At 34.4% G+C, this 24,073-nt stretch overlaps 1 protein-coding gene and 1 long non-coding RNA gene across 3 annotated transcripts in view; one reads left to right on the top strand and one right to left on the bottom strand.

The window, feature by feature from the left end:
• Mondo (MLX interacting protein mondo) overlaps window positions 1-24,073 on the bottom strand; it is a 419,132-nt gene that overhangs the window by 362,792 nt on the left and 32,267 nt on the right. For both annotated transcript variants that reach the window (XM_017638582.1, XM_017638574.1), the window contains exon 2: window positions 4,865-4,971. In XM_017638582.1, coding sequence (XP_017494071.1) covers window positions 4,865-4,971 — 107 coding nt within the window. The remainder of the gene's footprint in view (window positions 1-4,864; window positions 4,972-24,073) is intronic.
• LOC108382221 (uncharacterized) lies at window positions 6,154-7,381 on the top strand. The gene is made up of 3 exons (XR_001849671.1): window positions 6,154-6,712; window positions 6,789-6,850; window positions 6,927-7,381. It is a non-coding gene; the product is annotated as an uncharacterized LOC108382221 (long non-coding RNA).

The following is a 24,073-nucleotide window of genomic DNA, read 5'->3' on the forward strand; positions in this document are numbered from 1 at the left end:
TAAATAAAAAAGTAAAAAAACAAAAAAATATTTTGTTTTTCTTATTGATATTTTATGTCCAAAAGTAGTTAGTTACAAGTTAGTTGACATGTAATGCAGAGGTATCCAGGTCTGACTTTTTTGCGGCCATCGCTCCACAAAAGTAGTTAGCCTTTTTCGAACAAAATACACAGTTAATAGTTAGCACTAGTGTTCGCGTAAACAGACTAAAGTTAGGTATAAGCTAACGTCACTCCCTGCAGGGTAATGTAGAATGCCTAGATAAGTACATACTTATTTATATTAAATTGAAATCAGAAAATGTCTTAAAAGATTAAAATTAATAAAAAAAAAAATTTAAATCAATTTTATACATACATATGTATGTATTTAGGTATTTAGATTTACTTAAAAATCGGTATGTACATACATGCATATTTAATTAAGCTTAAAATTGTACTTCCTCACTCTTGTACTTCACTTCATTGACTGACTTCAACTTCGCTGCAAATTGAACAACGCAAAACATGATTTTCATGCGAGACAAATTTCCACTGAAAGTAACGGTAGAAAAAGAATTTTTGGATATTCTGCATTCCCTGAAATGAAGCAAAGAAGCGAAACAAATAAAAAATTGTGGGACACTCTACTTTGCATTCCCCGAAATGAAGCAAAGAAGCGAATTAAAAAAGAAATATTATAGGGCATTCTACTTTGCATTCCCCGAAATGAAACTTTGTTTCATTATAAATATAAATAAATAAAATATTGTAGGATAAATAAAATATTGTATTGTAAAAGAAGCGAAAAAATTCGAAGGCATTATAACGCTATGCCTTCTAGAAAACGTGACCACTAAAAGCGTTTACCGACTTTTAGTTGGGAATGCATAAAAAATTACGGTGATACTTTGTTTTAACCGCAAGAACAAATGTACCAATTCAATTGGAGAATGTAATTAATTTTTATACTAAGTACCTGTAAATAGTATGCAGTACACAATACTCATATCTGTAATAAGAAATGTTGAGTAATTTGTTCGGATTTTGAGGATTTTTCATTTGTTTTTGAGGAGTTTGGTAATTTTTTTGTGGCAACACTGACATACATACATATGTACATGCGGCGTATGAACTTACGGTAATTTTAAGGTACTTAGGTACTTGAAACTTGCACTTTCTTACACGTACTGAAATTGAACGGACTACAAAACTGCATACCGAAAATATTTTCTAAAAATTCTGATTAAAAAGTTTGAAATTTTGAAGAAAGTTTTTTTAAGTTTGATTCATTTTTATGAATTTTGTACAAAGTTTTCAAGTAAATATATGGTTTTTGTTATAGAATGAGCTATATTTTAAATGAAAATTAACGAAAAATATTTATGATGGAAAACATCTTGAATATGTATTGTGAAAAAACTAAATTACGAATACTTCTGCGAGCGACGGTATGTACTGACTATTTCAACACTTTTTGAGTGTAGTGCGGATTCATTCACTACCACTAAATTTCGTTGTAGTGAAACAGGATAGCACTATCACTACAGTTTTTAGTGGTAGCGAAGGAGTCAGACAAATGAATTTCGCGTATTATCCAAAAACATCTAATTTATGCCAAATATTGTATTGAAAAACTACGAGGCCCCATAGCGAGAGAAATAATTTATTTTACTTTTAATTTCTAATCTCGTATTCAAAAAATATATGAAGTACTAAAAACTGTGGTGTAGTGGTTAAGTGCGCGGTACCCCTCCTCAGGGCCTGGGTTCAAGCCCTAGTCAAAGCAACATCGCAAAAAAAAAATTGTACGGTGGGTATATTCTCTTACATTAATGTATGCGTACATTTCGATGGTCCTGTGCAATAACGACACAATTCGAAATTCAAAAAACAAAAACTGTTACTACTGTTAAGTGGCTCTTGTCTCTAATCCTTGTCTAATCCATTTCCATCCTTTACAAAAGTAAGCAGTAAGGATTGCTTAAGTAAAGTAAAGGAAAAAATTTTAGAATTAAAAAAAAACGTGCTAAATTAAAAAAATACGAATTTGAAAGAGCACCAACCCAACTTGTTTTTAATTTGAGTATGTACATTGCAAAATATGTCGTTGTGAAGTGCACAGATGCTTTTTCGTAATTAAGAAGAAAAAAAAGAATTTAAAAGAAAAAAGGAATTTTTTATGTTCCGTCTGATGGCAATTGAACCCGGACCCTCTTGGCAGCACACTCAGCTACAGCCATACATGTAAATCAGGGTACTCACAGTTTACTTCTAAAGTTAAAAGGTGGCAACTTTAACAAGATAACACACTCGAACTGTGAGCAACCCTTATGTTTAAATAAAGTATTAAGTTGATCAACAATACCACGCATTGCTAGACCGTTTGCCTTTCACGCGTTTGTGTTTAGAGAGCATCAACAAACCACATACATATTTCTCTCTATTCTCTCTTCTCTTTTTTATACTAAAAAAAAAATAACCTTTGCCAGCTCCAGGCAGGCGCAAAGAGAAACTTATGTACAAGCAGCGCTGCGCCCAAAGCGAAATTCATGTATGTATGTACAAGCAGCGATAGATGCCAGTTTAACACAGAACATAAACATGAGACAAAGTCTAGTAATTTTGCCCAAAAGTGTTATCTCTAATTAGTATGGGAACCAACAACAAACAAAGTTACCACATGGTAAAATGTTTTAAAGTTACCAGGTGGCAAAATTAACACAGTAGATAATATAGAACTGTGAGTACCCTAATTGTGTTTTCAAGTGTTGAGTTTGAATCAACATCACAGCGCGCGATTAGTGCATTTGTACAGATAAACATGTACCATGTATGTGTGTGTGTTGTCACCGCTGTGCATGCTTTGTTTACATATACTTTCTTAATTACATATGAAAAAAAAATTATAGTTTCAAAACCTAAACCTCGCTATTATAATTTCTATTCGTACTGTCACGAGGTATGTAACTTGAGAATACAAATCGCTGCATCTTTTAGGCGCATCAATATTACATAGTTACACCCCGAGTTAATAAAAGGGAGGTTCAAAAGCATCCGAGACGTGCAAAACGCCATCCGTGCATTGAAAAATGCTTAATTTTAATACGGGCGTATTTGAATTGAATATTTCCATTATACGTAGTGTATGTATAATGGAAAAATCAATTTTGTTAACACTTTTCACTTGATTTTAATACGAACATTTTTAAACGGCAATCAAATAAAAAATTTTCATTTTTACAACGCGTTTTTTTTCTCAGTGTATACACATTATATTAACTAGTAAATGCCCGCTTGCTTCGCGGCGCCTGATAAAAAGTTTTGCATTGGCCAATACCAAAATAGCATTGAAAAGAAAAACTGTTTGTAAAGTAAGCATTCTTAGAGTGGCTTGAAACAGAAGCAGAACTCTCCTCACACATAGCCCAATAATAGTAGTGCTGTGATACCATATGGTATACTAATACAGTAGTCGTAATCGTTAAATTTGAAGGATTACAATTAAAGTATTCGCAATCGAGCGAATCGGAATACTAAAAATTTTGTGGACTGCGATTTCAAATCAATCAAAATGTAATCGTAATCCTAAATGCCCAGCTCTCATACATACTTACATATGTATGTACCAGGCTTGTTGCGAATATTCGCATTCGCATTCGCAACCGCGGAGCTTCCGCATTAATTTTAACATTCGCATTCGCAAAATTACAGTTTTTTTTACGAGTTAAACTTGGCCAAATATTTTTATTCCGAAATAAAAGTACTTTCCGGATAATAAACAAATCGCTTATCCAAATTAAACTAGTTTCGTATCAAATGAAAGAGGACTTATGTCTTATGAAATGTCTAAACGAGTAAAGCCACATATTGAAAACTATTTCAATAAAAAATGTTAATTAATAACCATAGAACAAACCTGGGGTCAGGTATATATTTATATGAATTTCATTAGTATTAGCTTATAAAAAGAAATATAAATCGAGGTGGTAATCTTCGTTTTTTCTGTTTAAAAGCTATTTCAGTCCTCTTTCATATGATACCAAATTTGTTTAATTTGGATAAGCGGTTTGTTTATTATCCGAAAGAACGTTTATTTCGGTATAAAAAATATTAGGCTAAATTTAACTCGTAAAAAATAAATTTTATTTTCGATACCTAGAATATTATGCAAGTGCACTGATAACGCGTATATCTGACCAGTCACAGAAGAAAGCATTCAGAATGAATTACAAAAGCTAAAATCGAAAAACGCTGATAACGCGACAGGTTCTCCGAATTCCGTAACAACCACACGAATGAGAATGAAGAATTCTTTGGAAAACAACGTTGTTTAAACAACGTGATGAAAGTCAGGAGGATACATCCGACATTTGCGGCCCCGATTCTCAGAAAGTAATTATTGCACCGCAATAAAAATAAATGAATATAACTGAAAGTCCTCTCAACTGGTGCAGTGTCAATCGAAATGAGTTTACAATTTTGTCACGTTTCAAGCTTGTCGCCTAGAGCGTGTAGTTATAAAGTGGCGCAGGTTTGATTTACGATCCTTTAAAAAGTTTTTATTAAATACAATGTTCCAATTTTTAAATTCAAGTACTAAAAAAAACATTCAGTCTTATCACGAGTTTCATTTTTCCCGAACCGGTTCACTTTTCACTTTTGGTTTTCATGTATTTACTATGGGCGGAATACAAATTTTCGGGCGAAACTCAGGATAAGGCAGATTATTAAAAATTACTAACCTTTCCATTTTTTATTTACCTAAGTCACCTAATTTACCCACCTAAATTATTTCTTAAAAATACATGACATCCGCATTCGCTTTCGCGGATGTCTAAAATTCCACATTCGCAACATCACTAGTATGTACTATCAATACTTACATTGCATGTGCCAGCATCGCCAAATTACATTGTTCAAGCGTATTTTATCCTTCCAACGCAAACGAATTCCTTTGAAGTGGTTCCATTTTGGGGAGGTTAGTTTTTGACTGAAAATAAAAACAAATTTTATTCAAAGTTTTGGGGTATTCCAGTTATAAATCTTCTTATTAATTATATACTGCTTGATGAATCAGTACCAAAAACCCTAAATTAATGCAATTTAGAAGAAGCAATTTGCTTATTATTTTATTACATTTTAATAATAACTATATTGGCGCTTCCACAATATAGGCTAGTATGCAGCTCTCAAGAAAACGGTCAAGAAAAACATTGCCTTTCGTATGTGTGTCCAAGGAATTTTGACATCTGATACTTCACCAGCCTGTTGCCTCACTCTTTCCTCAAGAAATAATGGAACGGGTAAATATTTCTATCGCAAGCATGGGTTGCCTTGTGCTCTTTTTTCAAGAAAAAACTTTATAAAAGTGTAGTAGAAAGCGGAGCAAATTTCTTAAGAACTGCGTACTGCCTCAAGAAAATTTTAAACAAGAAAATTTCTTAGCCATTTCTTGTACGTCATTTTATATGGACTTTTTGCTTTTCTTGAGAGCTGCATACTGACCTTATGTTATGGTGATTTCGTTTCTTGATGTTACACTCAACCCTGTAAAAGGGCATGTTTTTGCCTTCTTGTCCTCGTCTAGCTCACGCATTTCATAATATTGTCGTTTTAAACAACCATCTGATTTTCAGGGCAACCATCTCCCCTGACAAAGCTTCAAAGGGCAGAGAATGTGCCTTCTTCCTCTTGCAAGAGTGTGACATTTTAAGAAACGAACACAAAATTGTCTCATCCTTTGCCTTTAATTTAGAATCGAATACGAAAAGAGAAAACGGCAATCAAAAGGCCACATTTTTTGGTAGTAACGAAATCACCATTAATGTTTCTCCGAGCTTATCCTCCGATTTGTCTTGATGTTGTCACACAAAGAGGAGGGACCTACAGTTTTATGCTGACTCCGAACGGCAATTGTATCTGTATGAGAAGGGTCATTTCATTGAAAAGACGAAAACGACATAAATTCAAATATGCCCTAATTATCTCTATTTCTCTTCTTAAATAACTACATTTCATTAACCTGTGGGAAAATATTAGGAAGTCAAAAGAAGTTGTAATTTTTGTCTATGGAAACTTTTATTTCATGCATAGTTACTTTACAGCAGTCACAAGGAGATGTACCACCAGTCACAACTTTAAATATTTTTTAATATTTCTATGATTATATAAACCCATGGTGAAATAATAATAAGGTGTTGTCACTTAGGGGGTGGTTGTTGTAGTTTTGGCAATTTCGGCATACCAGCGTTACAGTAATGCCTACTCTATTTATTCCAATTTCCTTTCTGGGCAAAATAGAACAAAAAATGTAGCAGACAACAATCTTGTGAAAAAAGTAAGCGTAGGTATCACTATTTCTTTGAGTCTCCTTTTCTCTGACTTTTCGTTTCAAATTTATTGGAAAATCTGAGCGATAGTTTGCAATAATTGTGATTTTGTAAGTAAATTTTTGCTAAAATATATACATATATATGTGCATATTGATGAAATTTAATTGTTTATATATTTCTTCAAATAGGTTGAGCTATTATCCCGCAAAAAGCAGCGATTTATTCAAGATAATTCCAGGTAAGTTTCGCAAACTAAATGCATTCACCAAACTAATGTATTTTTCTCACAAAAGGTTTTTAGAACAGCACCTTTTAAGTTTTAGAGCTGGCTACAGTTGTTTATTGGGGCAGTGTCTCATCAGCGGCGCTACCAACAGCGGTGTTATAAGCAAGTTCCAGGTAGGAAATTGTTAAATCCAACATATTTATATCATCAGAATCTAACCAGTCTTTATGTTTGTGTTTCTTCCATCAGATTTTTGGAGCAGTGTCTCGCCAAGCTGCGCTACCAGCAGCGTTTTAATAAGCAAGTTCCAGGTAGGAAATTATGAAATCCAAAACATGTATATTATCAAACCCTAACCAGTCTTTATGTTTGTGTTTCTTCCAACAGATTTTTGGAGTAGTGCACACCAGCAGCATCATCACCTTCTACAACTAGGGATTTTTCAACTGCGTTTCAGGTAAGAATTTAGCAATTGCCAATGAATCAAATTGGTAACTTATTTTTTTATTTGTTTTTGGCTTACACCCATGCTTACACCATCTTGTAATGATATAATTATTAATACACCATGGCTCACACTAATCACGGATTCGGTACTTATCTCCAAGCGTTTCCGCTCGGATGACTATGATGAGGGACTTCGGTCTAGCCACTTAAACGTATAATTATTTAATAATATAACAGATAGAATTTAGATGTGTAAGTTTTAAATGGTAACGAAAATATAGTTTGTAATAAAATTCCCGTTAAAGTTAAGTTATTTAAAAACTTAGTACGCATATATACTTCAGAACTTAAGGAAAAAAATACAAATAAAATTCCATACTTGATGATATGTTATTTTTATTAGAAGTTAAATATAATTAAATAAAGAGAACGGTTTAATTTTATTTGTTTTAATAAGAATAAATGAAGGGCGGAAAATAGTTTTTATTTTTATTTTTTAATTTTAACCTACCTCTTATGTATGTGGTACGTCTACGTGTCCCAGCTGTTTTCCCACACCACAGCTAGCGTTATAAGGCGATGTTATCAAATGGGTGAAGAGCTTTATAATCCGCTAGAAACAGCTGACTTCATTGACGCCATTAATGATTGGTTCGACTTAATGAACACAAAGATGACCACGATACAAACTATTCCTTCGAAAAGGCCATTTGGGGTAGATATGGAGCAACAGACGAAAGTTTTAGAAACAATGGACTCCATTGCCCTCAATGCAAAGGTAACCAGTAGTAGAACGCTTCTTCCTTTCCAGAAAGGAATTTTGATGAGCAACGAATCTCTACGGTCGTTGTTCTATTGTCTGCAAGAAAAATTTGGTTTGCGGTATTTGCTAACCTATCGGCTGAACCAAGATGTGTTGGAGAACTTTTTCGGTGCAATGAGGGCGAGGGGTGGGTTGCACGATAATCCAACACCGATGCAATTCAAATACCGGCTTCGAAAATATCTTCTTGGTAAGATACGCTTATAAAAGATTTTCTGTAATATATTTAATTAGTATGCGTATTTTGTACCTTTCATGTAAAATTTAGCACAAAACACAGCACTCCTCCCTGGAAGAGGAAATGTTGGCGAAGATGATACCAACTGGCTTCCACTGAGAGACATACCTCATTGTGACTACATCTCGGAATATCTAGGCGAGTCTGACGCCTCCATCGTCTCCGCAGATGATTTTAACATAGAGAGCGACATAGACCAGTTCCACGAGGACGCGGTCGAGTATATAGCTGGCTATATTATCCGCAAGCTTCATTTAACTGGTATGGAGTCCACGGACAATACGTTCACTTGGGTTGATGAATTGTCGAAAGGCGGTTTAATAAAGCCTAGTTCTGCGTTTGTGAAGGAGTTATTGTTCTTAGAAACCATTTTTATAAAATTTAATGGGAAGGAAATTTATTGCGGTCCAAATTATATGCAAGAAATGCTTAACGCCTCAAAAACTTCTCACATGGCGGAAAATGTCAAAAAACTTTTTTTTAAGTGTAGAATGCATTTTCGTATTAAAGATTTGAATAAATCCATAAAATGATATACATACACAATTTTTTTGTTTGTATGCCTATTCATTGAATTTAAACAGTTAAACAAAAGTATTTCTTATAGGAAAATACACTGATAGCGAGAGCTTTGAATATATGTCCATATGTATATATTCGAAATCAGTATTGGAAATAGTACCCAAAAAGTAGTAAAAATAATCCAAATTTTTTCCCCCTTTTTCTACTACCCTCAAATGCATGACCGCAATTGGCATGCAGAAAAAGTGAGGTTATGTAAGTGACATCACCTTATATTTATTTCACCATGATATAAACCTCATTTTTATTGAAAACGAAAGCATGTAATTCATATTTTACAACACAAATACATCGTTCGTGAAAATTAGGTGTTTTGGCTAAAATTCATCTTTGAGTGCACAACCAGTCCCACCAGTCACATTCATTCAAATGATAGTTACATAGAACTAAGAAATCATTTGGTATTTCTGTTAAAGCAGTTTTATACATTAGTTATCATTCTATGTTAAAAAATATCTTTCGCTGTTGTATAAGTTCCGACGACATAGTTAAAATTCACAATTGATCACATTCTGGAGTAAAATGTCCCACAAGTCACAATGGAATGGCCCAGAAGCTGTTTTTCGTGTTTGCCATTGCCTGCCGAGGTTCGACCGGTATTAAACAAAAATGTTTCTGTTCTTTTCTTATGTTAGTCGAAACCTGGGCTTGAACCCAGGCCCTGCAGAAAGGTTGAACGCACTGCTAAGCACTACATGCATTAAAGACTTGAACAGTAAAAACCTAAATGAACACGAAAACGTACATACATACCAGGGATGTTGCATTCACATTCGACATTCGCATTCGCATCCACTCTAATATTGTTGAAATGACTCTAAGTCTGTCTAACCAGGGTGCGGACAATAACCGTTGTTGAAGCAGTTTCTAAGCGGAACGAAAGCGCAAGGTTTTTTTCCAGATTTGAACGAAAGACTACGCCAGCTGGATGTGAATTCAAGTTTTATTTTGCATAATTTCAACATATCGATAGTCCTGTGCAATAACGACACAATTCAAAATTCAAAAAACAAAAACTGTTACTGCTGTTAGGTGGCTCTTGTCTCTAATCCTTGTCTAATCCATTTCCATCCCTTACTAAAGTAAGCAGTAAGGAATGCTAAAGTAAATACAAAAGATTAGACATAAATTCGACGAGGATTACAGACATGAGCCACTTAACAGAAGTAACAGTTTTTATTTTTTGAATTTTGAATTGTGTCGCTATTGCACAGGACCATCGATATGTATGTATCAGAGCTGGGTAAATGCAATTACATTACAATTACAATTACATTCCTCAGCAATTGTCATTAGGATTCAATTCTTTCAGTTCACAGCAAAGGAATCGATTACTTTTTCAATTCCTTGAAGTAATTTCAAATGGAATTGTTTTTTCCATTACAAGGAATTTCATATTGTAATTGGAATAAATTACGTGCTACCGAGACCCATAAATGTCGAAGCAGGAATAATCCGCCGGACTGTTGCTGCCTTGGGCACTGCTGTTCTCTTGGACTAATCCCTGCGTATCTATAAAAATGCACTAACTTAATTGCGTATATTATGGCACCCTTAATTCTACCCAAAATGGCGTGCATTCGATAAATTCGTTCAAACCATTAAAGTCGCCGGGGACCGATCACACCTGCCCAGCTGCAAAGTGGATTCTATTTATGCGAACTGCGTGAGGACCGGGTACATCCAAAGGCTTTGAGGGTAGTCAATGTTGCTTTCATACCGAAGGCCTGAAAAGGCTCTCATGTTTCCCCTAGGGATTTTAGGCCTATCAGTTTCTTTGTTTTTGCTAAAAACGCTAAAGAGACTGATAGACCTGTACATAAGGAACGCGATTCCTCGTGACAGTCTTTCAAGAGCTCAATATAGTTATTGCAAAAAAAGGTCGGTGAATACCGCCCTGCACACCTTGGTAAAGTGGTCAGAGGGAACTTTCATGCATGAAGATTATGCAGTAGGGGCCGTCGTCGATATCGAGGGGGTCTTCAACAATGTCACTCCAGAGGCATTAGTCAAGTATGTTCATAATCTGTCGCGGCGGAGTGGGGGGCGTCTGCACACAGTACAGAGCCAATAGGAGCACTGCACAAGGTGGTGTTCTGCTCTGGATTGCGGTTGTAAACGATGTTCTAGAGAAACTGGAAAATGTGGGCTGTTGGGTGATCGCCTATGTAGAAGATGTGGAACTTTTGGTTAAGGGACGATTTCTATACAGGGTATCTGGCTCAAGGTTACTTGCACCAGGTAACTAGGTGTGCAATCAACGACGGCTGTCGTGGAAGTCTAACATTGAGGCAAGGGAAGGAAAGGTGTCGGTTGCCTTGTACTGCTGTAGGGGAGCTATCGGTAGAATTAAAATTAATTCATTAGCTCTAGGAAACCAGATTCAAGCATATATTGTTTCAAGGAACCCTTGTCTGGTGGAGCTCACTAGTGATGGCTAAACTTGTAAAACAGGAATTAGCGGAGCATTAAGAACCACACCTACACCGGCACTTAACACAAATATGTTGAACACGACATCTGCGGATGTTGTAGACAGAATTGTCGCAGCGCAAACTGCTATTAGGCTAAGGGAAACCGGGTCCTTTTGTGATATAAAAAAGGAAAAGAAGTCGCTTCTCTGCTGCAGCAAATGTTTTTATTGACCACTATAAAACACGTTACCTCTCAAGGGCTAGTGATGGGGGTTCTGACAGGCCATTGTGCGACTGGTATTCATACGGTGAGACTAGGAATTTCAATTGATCCTTTTGTATCAGCTGCCAAGAGGAATATGAAGTGGAATCATCTCAACACTTTCTTTTAGACTGTCCAACCTTCGCGCACCTGCGATGGAAGCATTTTGGCTCGCACTTCTGAACAAACACTGAGCTCTCAGGGACCGAAATTGGCCGCTTTCGAAATTTCGTAGTCGGCTCGCGGTGTTAACTTAACCCAACCTAAGCTGTTCTTCTTTGAGAAATAGTTGGTCACATTAGGTATCCTGCGTTACAAATGAGGATAGAGTCCACTTGAATTACGAGCCCTGTCGGACTGGAGATCCTAACTCCTAAGAGTTTTATAAACAAATTGCATTGCTATGGCTAAATTTTGATGATAACACTGTAACGACGCTAAAATTACACAAAAAACTCCGACAGACGTAAAATTAATTTTAAGTAGTATGTTACGGATCTGTATACCGTTTTTTTAGATAAGGTAATTTAGTCAAGTTATTTTTATTTTAAGTTTTCATTGCGAATGAAAAAAATTCAAACTTTAACATGGTCATACGGTCATGTATGATATGGCGTATGAGTAACATTATTTCCTGCTAGTATTTCATACAAAAAATTATTGCACTTTCACTTAACCCTTGCAAACTTGTTTATTTATCCATCGATTTTCATTGTTAGTAGTGTTTTAAGCCGCAAAACAAGCAGATATTGGCTAGTCTATACTAATATACATTTTGAAAGCCGTTGTTTTTTTGTTCGCAAAGCTCGAGAAAGGCCGTACCGATTGTTTTGAAGTTTCGGAATCTACTGCATACTTCCCAAGGATGGTTATAGGCTAAAAAAAGTTTCGATATAGAAAGGGGAAGTGGCACCTCCCATACAAACCGAATTTTTCAAACTGCATATATCTGTGGTAGAGCACTAGAACTGGGTATGGAGATATATAGATATATAAGATCAATTCCATGCTCATGGAGAAGAATTTGTATGCACAGAGAAACTGATACAGGTAAAACGCAAGTTTTTAAAAGAAATTGTAAAATAAAATGTTTTGATATAATTTTACTACATTCAAAATAAAAAATACAGTATTTGTACTTACGACTTTAAAACGAAACATTCGCAAAACAAAAACGATCGTTATAATATATTTTTTTTTACTGAGGAGAACAAACGACATTAAAGAAATAGCGTCAAAAATGCGTATTTTAAAAACTAAAATGAAACATTTTAGAATATTGTCCCAACAAGTTGTAGTGCGACAAAATTTTCAACAAGCAAAATAAAACTAGACATTTTTAAATTAAAAACGTTAATTTATTTGGAGTCAATTAGTTATGAAAAATATTTAAAACTAAAATGTTTTGCATTAAAATTTAAAAAGCTACCTAGCTATAATGAAAAACTTTCATATGTTTGCATCGTTTGTCGGAAAAATTGTGTTCAGATAAATAGGTTACTTCAATCTTCAGAAAAGGCGATGAAGTATATACAAACAAAACTGCCATTCTAACCCCTAACTACATACATACATATAAGGGACATTGGTGGACTTCTTTGACCGAAAAAAGCTTTGGTAAGAGTAACTTACAAAAACATATTCTTATGGGTTATTAAATAATAATTTAAAACTTTTTTAATTTAAATTACAGGATTTGACCAGCGTAAAGCAAAATTAGCAGGCCCAGCTTGGAAGTAAGGCAGGAACATCTGTATTTATGTATTTATGTATGTATATAGTAATATGTAAAACATCTGTATTTCATTTATTAAATGTTGTAACTTATTTATAAGTATAGTAAATTACAGGATTTGACCAGCGTAAAGCAAAATTAGCAGGCCCAGCTTGGAAGTAAGGCAGGGACATCTGTATTTATGTATTTATGTATGTATATAGTAATATGTAAAACATCTGTATTTCATTTATTAAATGTTGTAACTTATTTATAAGTATACATATGTATATCAATACATTTTTGACAATGTGCGTACCAAACGACTTGTTGTGATTTAATAAAAATAAAATTTGAATATCATATTTGAAAACGCATATTTTTAAAATGAAGAAATAAGATTTTAGGATTTAATTTCAACATGCACATATTCAATTATCAAACAATCGTTTTTAAAAACGATTTGATAATGTTCGTATCAAAAACAAAAACATGGATTTTGGAAATTTAATTGAAAATTTTCATTCTCAAAATTTAAATAAATATTGTAGGGGTCAAAATGTTTTTAAAAGTAAAACGTTCCATATAAATTTGAAAACGAAAATTTCTCTGTGTGGTTGGAGAATGGGGCGTGGCACCTCCCATATAAACCGAACTTTTCATATTGCATATCTCTGTTCATGGTAGACTGCAAGCTTTCTTAAAACTCTTTCGTTTGACGCCCACATGTCAACATTTCATTTACTTTATCAATTTAACTGAGTTACAATTTCCAAATAGGTAGCAGCCCCCCTCAAAAATATTTCCAACAGTTAACTTTCTTAAACCTCTTTAATTTTATACCCATATTGTAATATTTTATTTATTTTATCAATGTCATTTAGTTAATATTTCAAACAGATGGCAACCCTCCTCAAACATATTTTCGGCAGTAAGCCTTCTTAAAACTCTTTAGTTTGACACCCAGCAATATTCATTTCATTTATTTTATCAATTTGACTGAGTTAAAATTTTCAAATAGGTGGTAACCCTCGTAAAAAATACTTCCACCAGTTATCTTTCTTAAACCTCTTTAACTTGATAACCAAATTGTAATAATTCATTAATTTTATCAATATAATTGGGTTTAAAAATTTTAAAATAGGTGGCAACCCTACAAATTGCGATATCATTGGTTCTGGTATTATACCGAATAATATAAAAAAAAATTATTCAAATCGGTCCAGCCGTTCTCCAGTTTAGATGAGCGTGACATACGAACACAACATTTTTAACACCCTTTTATTAGCTTCACCTATATGTTTGTGTGTATGTATGTTTGTAACCGACTCCTTTGGACTCGATTTTGACCCACTTTAAACGAACAGATTTAATTCAAACTTTGTACACTTATCAAGAATCAGCGACAATATAATAATTTCATAAATTTATCTCGTTATCCTGATTAGGATCGCCAGGATTAAATAATTTCCTCACACAGCCTCTGTGTGAGAGCAAGTGAGACAACTACGCTGTCTGCGCATGCGTACCGTCTACTTACTTTCCGACTCGAGCATTCGAGCATTTAGAAAAAATTTTATTTTTAACAATAAATCGAACCCAAAAATTAAAAATAAATATAGTTTAAAAAAACTAAAAAACACCCTTTTAAAGCATATCAAACTAAAAATTAAAAAATAATCCTTAATATAAGTTGAAAATAATAATGAACAAAAAATACTAGTATTATTGTGAAAAAGTGTGGGTTGCTCGATAGACGAAAAATATGGCAAAGAGCACTTTTTCACAATAATACTAGTATTTTTTGTTCATTATTATTTTCAACTTATATTAAGAATTATTTTTTACTTTTTAGTTTGATATGCTTTAAAAGCGTGTTTTTTAGTTTTTTTTTAGACTATATTTATTATATATATACCAGCTGTACCCTGCCACGCTGGGCTGTGGCATATTTCTGTTACATGGATGATAAATTATTAACGAAACAAAGCATACGTTTCATATGAGTTTGATTTCGTAATAAGTACTTGAGTGCGTACAATATTTGTCGTTTTTCCATTCTCTGCATTGATATCAAGGATATCTGGTTTGTCGAACGGGAACACGCAACATCTGAGAACCAATCCGCATCTCAATCTTAACCACACTTTTCCGAAGGTTGAACTTGAGCATTTGTGATGGTGATTCCGAATGTCAATGGAGTTAGAAATTGCAATCTTTTAAATCGAAATGGTGTATCGGTCGGGATCAGGGAATTTTTCACCTTTGAAAGCATCCCTAGATAAATCCCAGCTCATTCCACAGCAGCCTACGGCAGCTAGAGCATGACTCCCCCAATGAATACATGGTGAAAGGGTTATATCCTGCGCTACCGCTTCATCAGCCTGCCCGCATATCTCTCTCTCTCTCCCTCGCATATCAGGCACATGGAGTGCGTGGCTGACTTGATGTGTACCTATAAACCATACGGGCTCAATACATAAACACTCGCAAAGGTATGCCCTACCTCCTCTACTACTCTAACTCGACTACAACTTTAAACCTGGTCTCCCGGTCTCCCGGTCTCCCTCAGCTAAACAGTTATTTCCTCACTTTGAATGCTGGATTGAATATCATTAGTGGTATTCAACAAAGTGAGCAAGTGGCCTGGCAGTCTAGTAAAAGAGCAGACCAGATCAAGTAACGACTGTGGCCAATATCACTCTTATTTAGTTGATAGACATCCTTATTCTTCGCAGCAAGAATAGCTCCTTCACTGAGCGTATAATTAATCTTCTTAATTAAGAAAGATTCTTTCCATCAGTTCTCCTTTCGATGTTCCTTAGTTACAAAACTTAACAGGCAATAAAATTAGTCTTAATCTCTTATTGGCTGGCAGCTTTCCTTTCCCAATGTCCAAAACTTGTCGCGAAAACACCTCGGCTGCAGTGTATATATGTTCGTTTTGCCACAATGTTGACTATTCCAGGCAAGCACTCATATCGCCCGCTAGTATTAATCAATAAATTACAGACAATGTTTGCGTAAAATCTCCTGTGAGCAATATCAATGCATTCCCGAATGGTTGAACGTTTCCATGCAAATCCCACGACAATCAATCAAGAACCTCAAGCAATTTTTTATGTGCCATCGCGCACTCATCCCAAACAATAAGTTTAAATTTTTGTATTACTTTTTCCATACCGGATGTTCTGGAAATATTGCAAGTGGGAGTTTCTATGATTTATATGTTCAATGGCAGCTTAAGAGCTGACTTAGCAATGTTTCCCCATGGTAACAATTCCAGGTGAAGCGATAGCTAAGGTTATGTAATTTTTTTAACCAACCGTTGCCAGAATCAATCTGATAAGGAATGTTTTGCTAGTTCCTCCTGGCGTATCAAGAAGAAGGTCCCCCAACTCCGTCAATTATCATTTGCATATTCCATTCCATTTCGTTGTAAAGCTCATACAACTCATCTTTCCATCGTCTTTCTCTCGAAATTACAACTGGCAACAGTGATGTGGATGTCAAGGCGCGAATGCTCTGACTCTTTGTTTGATGACAGGAGATACTACGTCTTGTCCTCGTTGATAACCAAACCCAATCGCTTTGCTTCGTTATCCAACTTGGAAAAGGCAGGACAGACTTCGAGGTTTTTGTTACCGATGATATCGATGTCATTGGCATACGCCAGAAATAACACGCCCTTGTACAAAATTATTCCTTAGTGGTTCTGTTCTGCAGCTCTTATTATCTTAACACTTGCATCATACGATCGTAAATGCCCTTCTGAATTCGTTTTAATTTGGGAATGTTGGTTTGAGCATATAACAGTGGTTCACAATAGTAATTGTTATCATAATCATAATAATATTATCTAATGTTATTCAAAATTTCTTTACTCGCAATATTCTTAGTAGGCTATGGCGACCGAACGAAATTGGTTATGATTAAAATTTTACAGTTATAATGAAACAATTTTAAGTTTTCATTATTTCATTTCATGGGATATTTTTATGTTTTCGTTACGCTTTTCATCATTTCTTCATTTGTATCAGTAGCTTTTATTAATTTTTTCATTGCGTAATTTGTATACCAACTCTTCATGGATAATATGATCACTTCGTTTGATAAGATATTGTAAATTCTCTCTTTTTTTAAACTGTCCGGATTTGGATAAGTGGAACCATTAAAAAAAATCTCTTGTTAAGCTTTCCCAATCACTTTCCGTTACGAACCAGTTATGTAATATTTCACTTAATTTTAATATTTTCAGTTTACTTTTACATATTACATAATCCTATTTAGAATATTTGCAAATCAAGATATCTGAAACACCTTTTGTAACATTTCGTTTATTTTATCAATTTAATTGAGTTAAATTTTCAAACAGGTGGCAAACCTCCTCAAACATATTTTCGACTACAAGTCTTCTTAAAACTATTTAGTTTGATACCCATATTGCAATATTTCGTTCATTTAATCAATCTAACTGAGTGAAAATGTTCCAAAAAGGTTGCAACCTTCCTCAAAAATATTTCCAGCAGTCGTGTTTTTTAAACCTCTTTAATTTGATACCTATATTGTAATAAGTCAAATATTTTATCAATTAAATTTAGTTAAATTTTCAAACAGATAACAACCCTCGAAAATATTTTAGGCTGTAAGCCTTCTTAAAACTCTAAAATTTAATACCCACATTGCAATATTTCATTTATTTTATCATTTTAACTGCGTTAAAATTTTCAAATAGGTTGCAGCCCTCCTCAAAAATATTTCCTGCAGTCATCTTTCTTAAGCTTCTTTAATTTGATACCTATATTGTAATATGTACGTCATTTATTTTATAAATTAAGTTTAGTGAGATTTTCAAACAGGTGGTAACCCACCTCAAACGTATTTTCGGCTGTAAGCCTACTTAAAGCTCTTATGTTTGCCACCCACATTGCAATATTTCATTTATTTTATCAATTTAACTGAGTTAAAATTTTCAAATAGTTGGTAGCGCTCAAAAATATTTCCTATAGTCATCTTTCCTAAGCCTCTTTAATTCGGTACCTATATTGTAATATGTCATTTATTTTATCAAATAAATTTAATTAAATTTTCAAACAGGGGGTAACCCTCGTCAAACGTATTTTCAGCTGTAAGCCTTTTTAAAACTCTTTAGTTTGACACCCACATTGCAATATTTCATTTATTTTATCAATTTAACTGAGTTAAAAATTTCATATAGGCGGTAACCCTCCTAAAAAATATTTCCAACAGTTATCTTAATTAAACCTATTTAACTTGATACCCACAATGCAATATTTCATTTGTTTTATCAATTTGAATGAGTTAAAATTTTTAAATAGGTGGCGACCCTCCTCAAAAATATTTCCAACAATCACTTTCTTCAACCTCTCTAATTTGATACTTATATTGTACTAAGTCGTTTATATTTGAGTTGAATTTTCAAACAGGTGGCAACCCTTCTCAAACATATTTTCGTCTGTAAGAATTCTTAAAAATCTAAAGTTTGATATCCACATTAAAATATTTCATTTATTTTATCAATTTAACTGAGTTAAAATTTATAAATAGGTGGCAACCCTCCTCAAAACAGTCATCTTTCTTAAACCTCTTCAATTTGATACCTATATTGTAATAGGTAATTTATTTTATCTTTAAAATGAGTTAAATTTTCTACTAGGTGGAAACCCTAATCACACATATTTTCGGCTATAAGCCTTCTTAAAACTCTTTAATTTGATACGCACATTGCAATATTTCATTTACTTAATCATTTTAACTGAGTTAAAATTTTAAATTAGGTGGCAACCCTCCTCAAAAATATTTCCATCAGTCATCTTTCTTAAACCTCTTTAAATTGATACTCATATTGTAATAATTCATTTATTTTATCAATATAATTGGGTTTAAAAATTTTCAAATAGGTGGCAACCCTCCAATTTTTTGCGATATCATTGGTTCTGGTATTATACCGAACAATACAAAAAAATATTGTTCAAATCGGTTCAGCCGTTCTCGAGTTTTGACGACCGTGACATACGAACACAACATTTTAATTAATATAGACTAGCTGTACCCTGCCACGCTTTGCTGTGGCATATTCCTGTTATATTGGATGATAAATTATTAACGAAACAAAGCATATCTACGTTTCATTTGAGTTTGATTTTGTAATAAGTACTTGTGTGCACACAATATTTGTCGTGTTTCCATTCTCTGCATTGATATCAAGGATATCTGGTTTGCCGACACGGGTACACGCAACATCTAAAGCTGGGATCACACGGTTTGTACATTTGTACACAAAATGCCAAACTTAGATTTGTCCACATTTGCGCATTTGGATAGCGATGTACAAATGATTTGTTTTGCGATCAGACGATCCAAATGATTTGGCACACATTTGCGCACAGCAGTAAAGTGACAAATATTGTCCACATTCATTCACACGATTTAACCATTTGGTCATAAATACTTAAACAGCTGATCCGGTGTCAACCATACTTTTGCATTTATGATTTCGTGAGATTTGAAGTGAAATAAACAGAAATATTAGCTCTGATCCAATACTTTTCGTGAAAAATCCTGTAAAACTGTCAAACAGCAAAATTACTCTCTGAAATGAGAGTAAAAAGTGAGTAACAACAAAAAGTGCGGGAACAAAAAAAACATTTTTCCTGTAAAAACGTCAACCAGTGATTGCTTGACACTTTTCATGATTTTACCAGAAGAAAAAGTTCGGGTAAAATCTTGCAACTTCATTCTCTACACAACTCTCCAAAGTTCGCTCTCATTTAGAGGATTTTGGAGTACGGGAACATTTTTTCTGCAACTTCCTGCAAGTTCGTGTAAAATCCTGTAAGTTCATGGAGTACTGGATCAGAGCTATTATATACGCACAGGTACTCAGAATTTTGAATACACCCTCAAAATCTGGGCTGAAGGTAAAAACCTCGTTTTTCATAGGTTGAAGCATATACTTGCTCGTAACTTTATTTCTGTTTGCCCGATGAAAAATACTTACAAATGCCATTTAAGAGAAAACATTTCGTGGTTTACAACCATTTATAAATGGTAAATTTGTCTTAAGAATGGGCACCCTATGTATGTATACTAGTAAAAAAATAGTCGGACAAGTCGTAATTTAAAATGATAAAATGTTAAAAATTAAAATTTTGCATATACTCTGTAAGATTCCTTTCAGTGATCGGACTTCTACCACATTGTTGTAGATCTGCCACTTTTTTGAGCACATCTACCACACAAGGTCTGATATCTACCACATATTCGCGTTTTTGAGTAGTTTTATGTTTGCTCAAAATAATTTTCTTAATTTTAAGAGCAAAAAAAAAATAAACACTAACAACAGGCAGAATGGGAGGATAAAATGAACTGTAAAATATTTAATTTTCTCAATATTCAATTTTTCGACATCAAACGTGGTTTTATTGTGTTAAATTGCAAAATATATGATTTATAAAAAGAATTAATAGCGATAATGAAAAAACCAGCGATTTTTGTGAAAGGATAAGCAAATTTCAGTGCATCTCAAATTTCTAAAGCGTTGTTTACTTTTACTTGAGAATTGTCAAAATCGGCAAATCCCAAGTAGCATTTCTGGAACGAGCCACATTTGTTCGCTACATCGTGATGTGATAAAAAGAAAAGCTGGCAGCACTCCGCAAGGTTGCAGAAATCTTTCAAAATATGTTCGAAACTGTCAAGGAAAAAAATTGCCAAAACTCAACGCAATTTTTATCAACTTCAACTTGCACTTTATTATACTAAAATTAATTTTGCTTTAGATTCTAATTAAAATGTTTGCAATTTAGGTGAAACCTTGCAGATTTTTTTAATTTTTGTACAAAGTTTGATCCAAAACCTGAGATCTACCAAATTTTTTTGAAATCTACCACATTTTTTTTTAGATTCTACCACACAAATTTTTTTTTTAGTCCGATCACTGATTCCTTTGCCATTTCTTAAGATAAATTATCAATTTAAGCACTGTTGTAAGCAGCGAAATGTCTTATCTTGAATCACATACATATATACGTATTTTTCATCGGGTAAACAGAAATGAAAAGAAAGAAAGTTACGAGCAAGTATACCTGTGCGTCACCCTTTGAAGAACGCGGGTTTTGACCTTAAGCCCAGATTTTGAGGGTATATTTAAAGTTCTGAGTATGCAGATCTTACTGCTTGAATAGACCTACAACAAAAGTGAACCTCGAAAAAACTATATACATTTTTTTTGTCACAGAGTGTGATTTAGATCGTCTTTAATAATCTGTATATCGTCGTTTAAAGTACAAAACCGCGTATCAACAAAATGCAAAGCCGCCTATGTGAGGTTGCATAAATTATTATCTAGATAGTAAAAATTTTCAAAATGGCACTCTTTTTTATAAAGCAATCGCATTTCTGGATAGTATATTTCAGGACGAATGGATAAGGATTGAGCCAACAGCTTCTGTAAGCATATCCANTCTAGATAGTAAAAACACTCATATTTCAAAATGGTTCTCTTTTTTATAAAGCAATCGCATTTCTGGATAGTATATTTCAGGACGAATGGATAAGGATTGAGCCAACAGCTTCTGTAAGCATATCCAATTTTTGGCAGAAAATGTCAGTTACGCGATTGACGATACGCGGTTTTGTACTATATACGACGATATGCATGTATGTATATGTGTATAGCCAGCAAAAACTGCGGAAAGAGATCCGAAAACTGAAAGAAAGGTGAAAGGTGTCACGAAGGGTTGTGAAACGAATACTTTTCCGGTTGGTTTTCTGAAATTTTTCATTCTGAACTTCACATATGCTTTTTCATAGTTAATTATACTCAGAAATTAATTATACTTTTATAAATACTTTTTAATATGTTCGTCTACCGGCATAAGAACCTGGGACCTCATGAAAGCTTACAAATAGTCGCACGCTTCTCTGCACACTCAGCTACTGTCGAAAACATATATGTACATGTTTTCAAATGTTCAGTTTGAGCAAATATTTTAAAATTATTGTTTTCAAATAACGTGATATTTTTCGGCTGTTTTCGGATACGAATATTATATTAAATATTGAAATTTTACCAAAATTGGAAAACACAAAGGTTCACAAGCACGAAACGGCAATACCGCTCAAAAATATTTGTATATTTGTCACTGGCATTTGTCATCAAGTGGCAAATCAGATATTTGGTCATTTGCGTAATTTTTATTTGGCTTATGTAGCAGCATTGCGTTCACACGATTTGGCCACCAGGGTTGTTTTTCATTTGCCACAAGAAGGCAAATATTTGACTTTTCTGATAAATGACAAATGTAATTTAGCGTTCACATGATTTGTATATAAATTTGACTAAATTTTAGCCAAATGTACAAATCGTGTGATCCCAGCTTAAACTTAACTTTTCCTAAGGATAACCTTGCGCATTATTGATTGTGATTCCGAATGGGAATTGAATTGGAAATTGCAATCTTTTAAATCGAAATGGTGTATCGGTCGGAATCATGGGAATTCTTCACCTTTGAAAGGCCACATAAAAATGTTTACTTACACTACGTTCTTTATCAATTTCTTAACTGCGAGTCGCGTACCGTTGCGGAGTTTTGGCTGATTAATATTCCGCAACGTGATAATTGGCACACCTATGTTCAATTCGGTATGTGGGGTCATCCCTGGAACATCAATCGAGTTCAAAAATTCCGTTGGATAATTAACTGATTCATCTTCTTCCACAACGCTGTTTATGGACGTATATGTTATTGTTTAAGCGACTTGTGCATTTCCCGCTTAAACAAAGAACAGCGAACACACAGACGCACTTGTTTTTAAAGGTAATTCGCTCGTTTTACATTGGGTATGCAATTCTCAAATATCTCTTCGCTGAACTTAGTGAAGTGATAAGTCGCTGGCATTTTCAGCTATGGTCAACGCTAACCCAGCTTGGCTATCACACGGTGATTTAAGCATCACCCACACTCCACTCCCGGAGTAATTTTTGGCACGGTATTAAGCTACTTCTTACAAACCACACTGAGGCTCTGCACGAATGCATCCCTGGATAAATCCCAGCTCATTGCCCAGCAGCCTAAGGCAGCTAGTGCATGACTCCTCCAATAGAGTCCCCCAATGAATGCATGGTGAAAGGGTCACATCTTGCGCTACCGCTTCATCAGCCTGCCCGCATATCTCTCTCTCTCTCCCTTTCTCTCTCGCATATCAGGCATATGAAGTGCGTGGCTGACTTCACACCTATAAACCATACGGGCTCATTGAGCTCGATACATAAACACTCGCAAAGGTAATACCTACTCCTCAGCTAAACAGTTATTTCCTCACTTTGAATGCTGGATTGAATATCATTAGTGGTATTCACCAAAGTGAGCAAGTGGCCTGGCAGTCTGGTAAAAGAGCAGACCAGCTCAAGCAACGACTGTTGTCAATACCACTCTTATTTAGTTGATAGACATCCTTATTCTTCGCAGCAAGAATAGCTCGTTCACTGAGCCTATAATTAATTTTCTTAATTAAGAAACATTCTTTCGATCAGTTCTCCTTTCGATGTTCCTTAGTTACAAAAATTATCAGGCAATAAAATTCGTCTTAATCTCTCGTTGGCTGGCAGCTCTCCGTTCCCAATGTCCAAAACTTGTTGCGAAAATACCTCGGCTGCAGTGTATATATGTATGTTCGTCTTGCCACAATGTTGACTATTTCAGGCAATCATTTATCTAGTGTTAATCAAGAAATTACAGACAATGGTTGCGTAAAATTTCCTGAGGGCAATATCAATACATTCCCGAATGGTTGAACGTTTCCATGCAAATCCTGCGACAAAGGATCAGGGACCTCAAGCAATTTTTTATGTGCCATCGTGCACTGATCTCAAATAATTAGTTAAAATTTTTGTACTACTTTTTCCGTACCGGATGTTCTGGAAATATTGCAAGTAGGAGTTTCGATGATTTATATGTTCAATGGCAGCTTAAGAGATGAATTAGCAATGTCTCCACCTGGTTATGTAATTGTTTGAACGAACTGTTGCC

Source organism: Rhagoletis zephyria, unplaced genomic scaffold, assembly GCF_001687245.7.
Source record: "Rhagoletis zephyria isolate East Lansing unplaced genomic scaffold, Rhagoletis_zephyria_1.1 Rzeph_scaffold_00144, whole genome shotgun sequence".
Taxonomy (NCBI): domain Eukaryota; kingdom Metazoa; phylum Arthropoda; class Insecta; order Diptera; family Tephritidae; genus Rhagoletis; species Rhagoletis zephyria.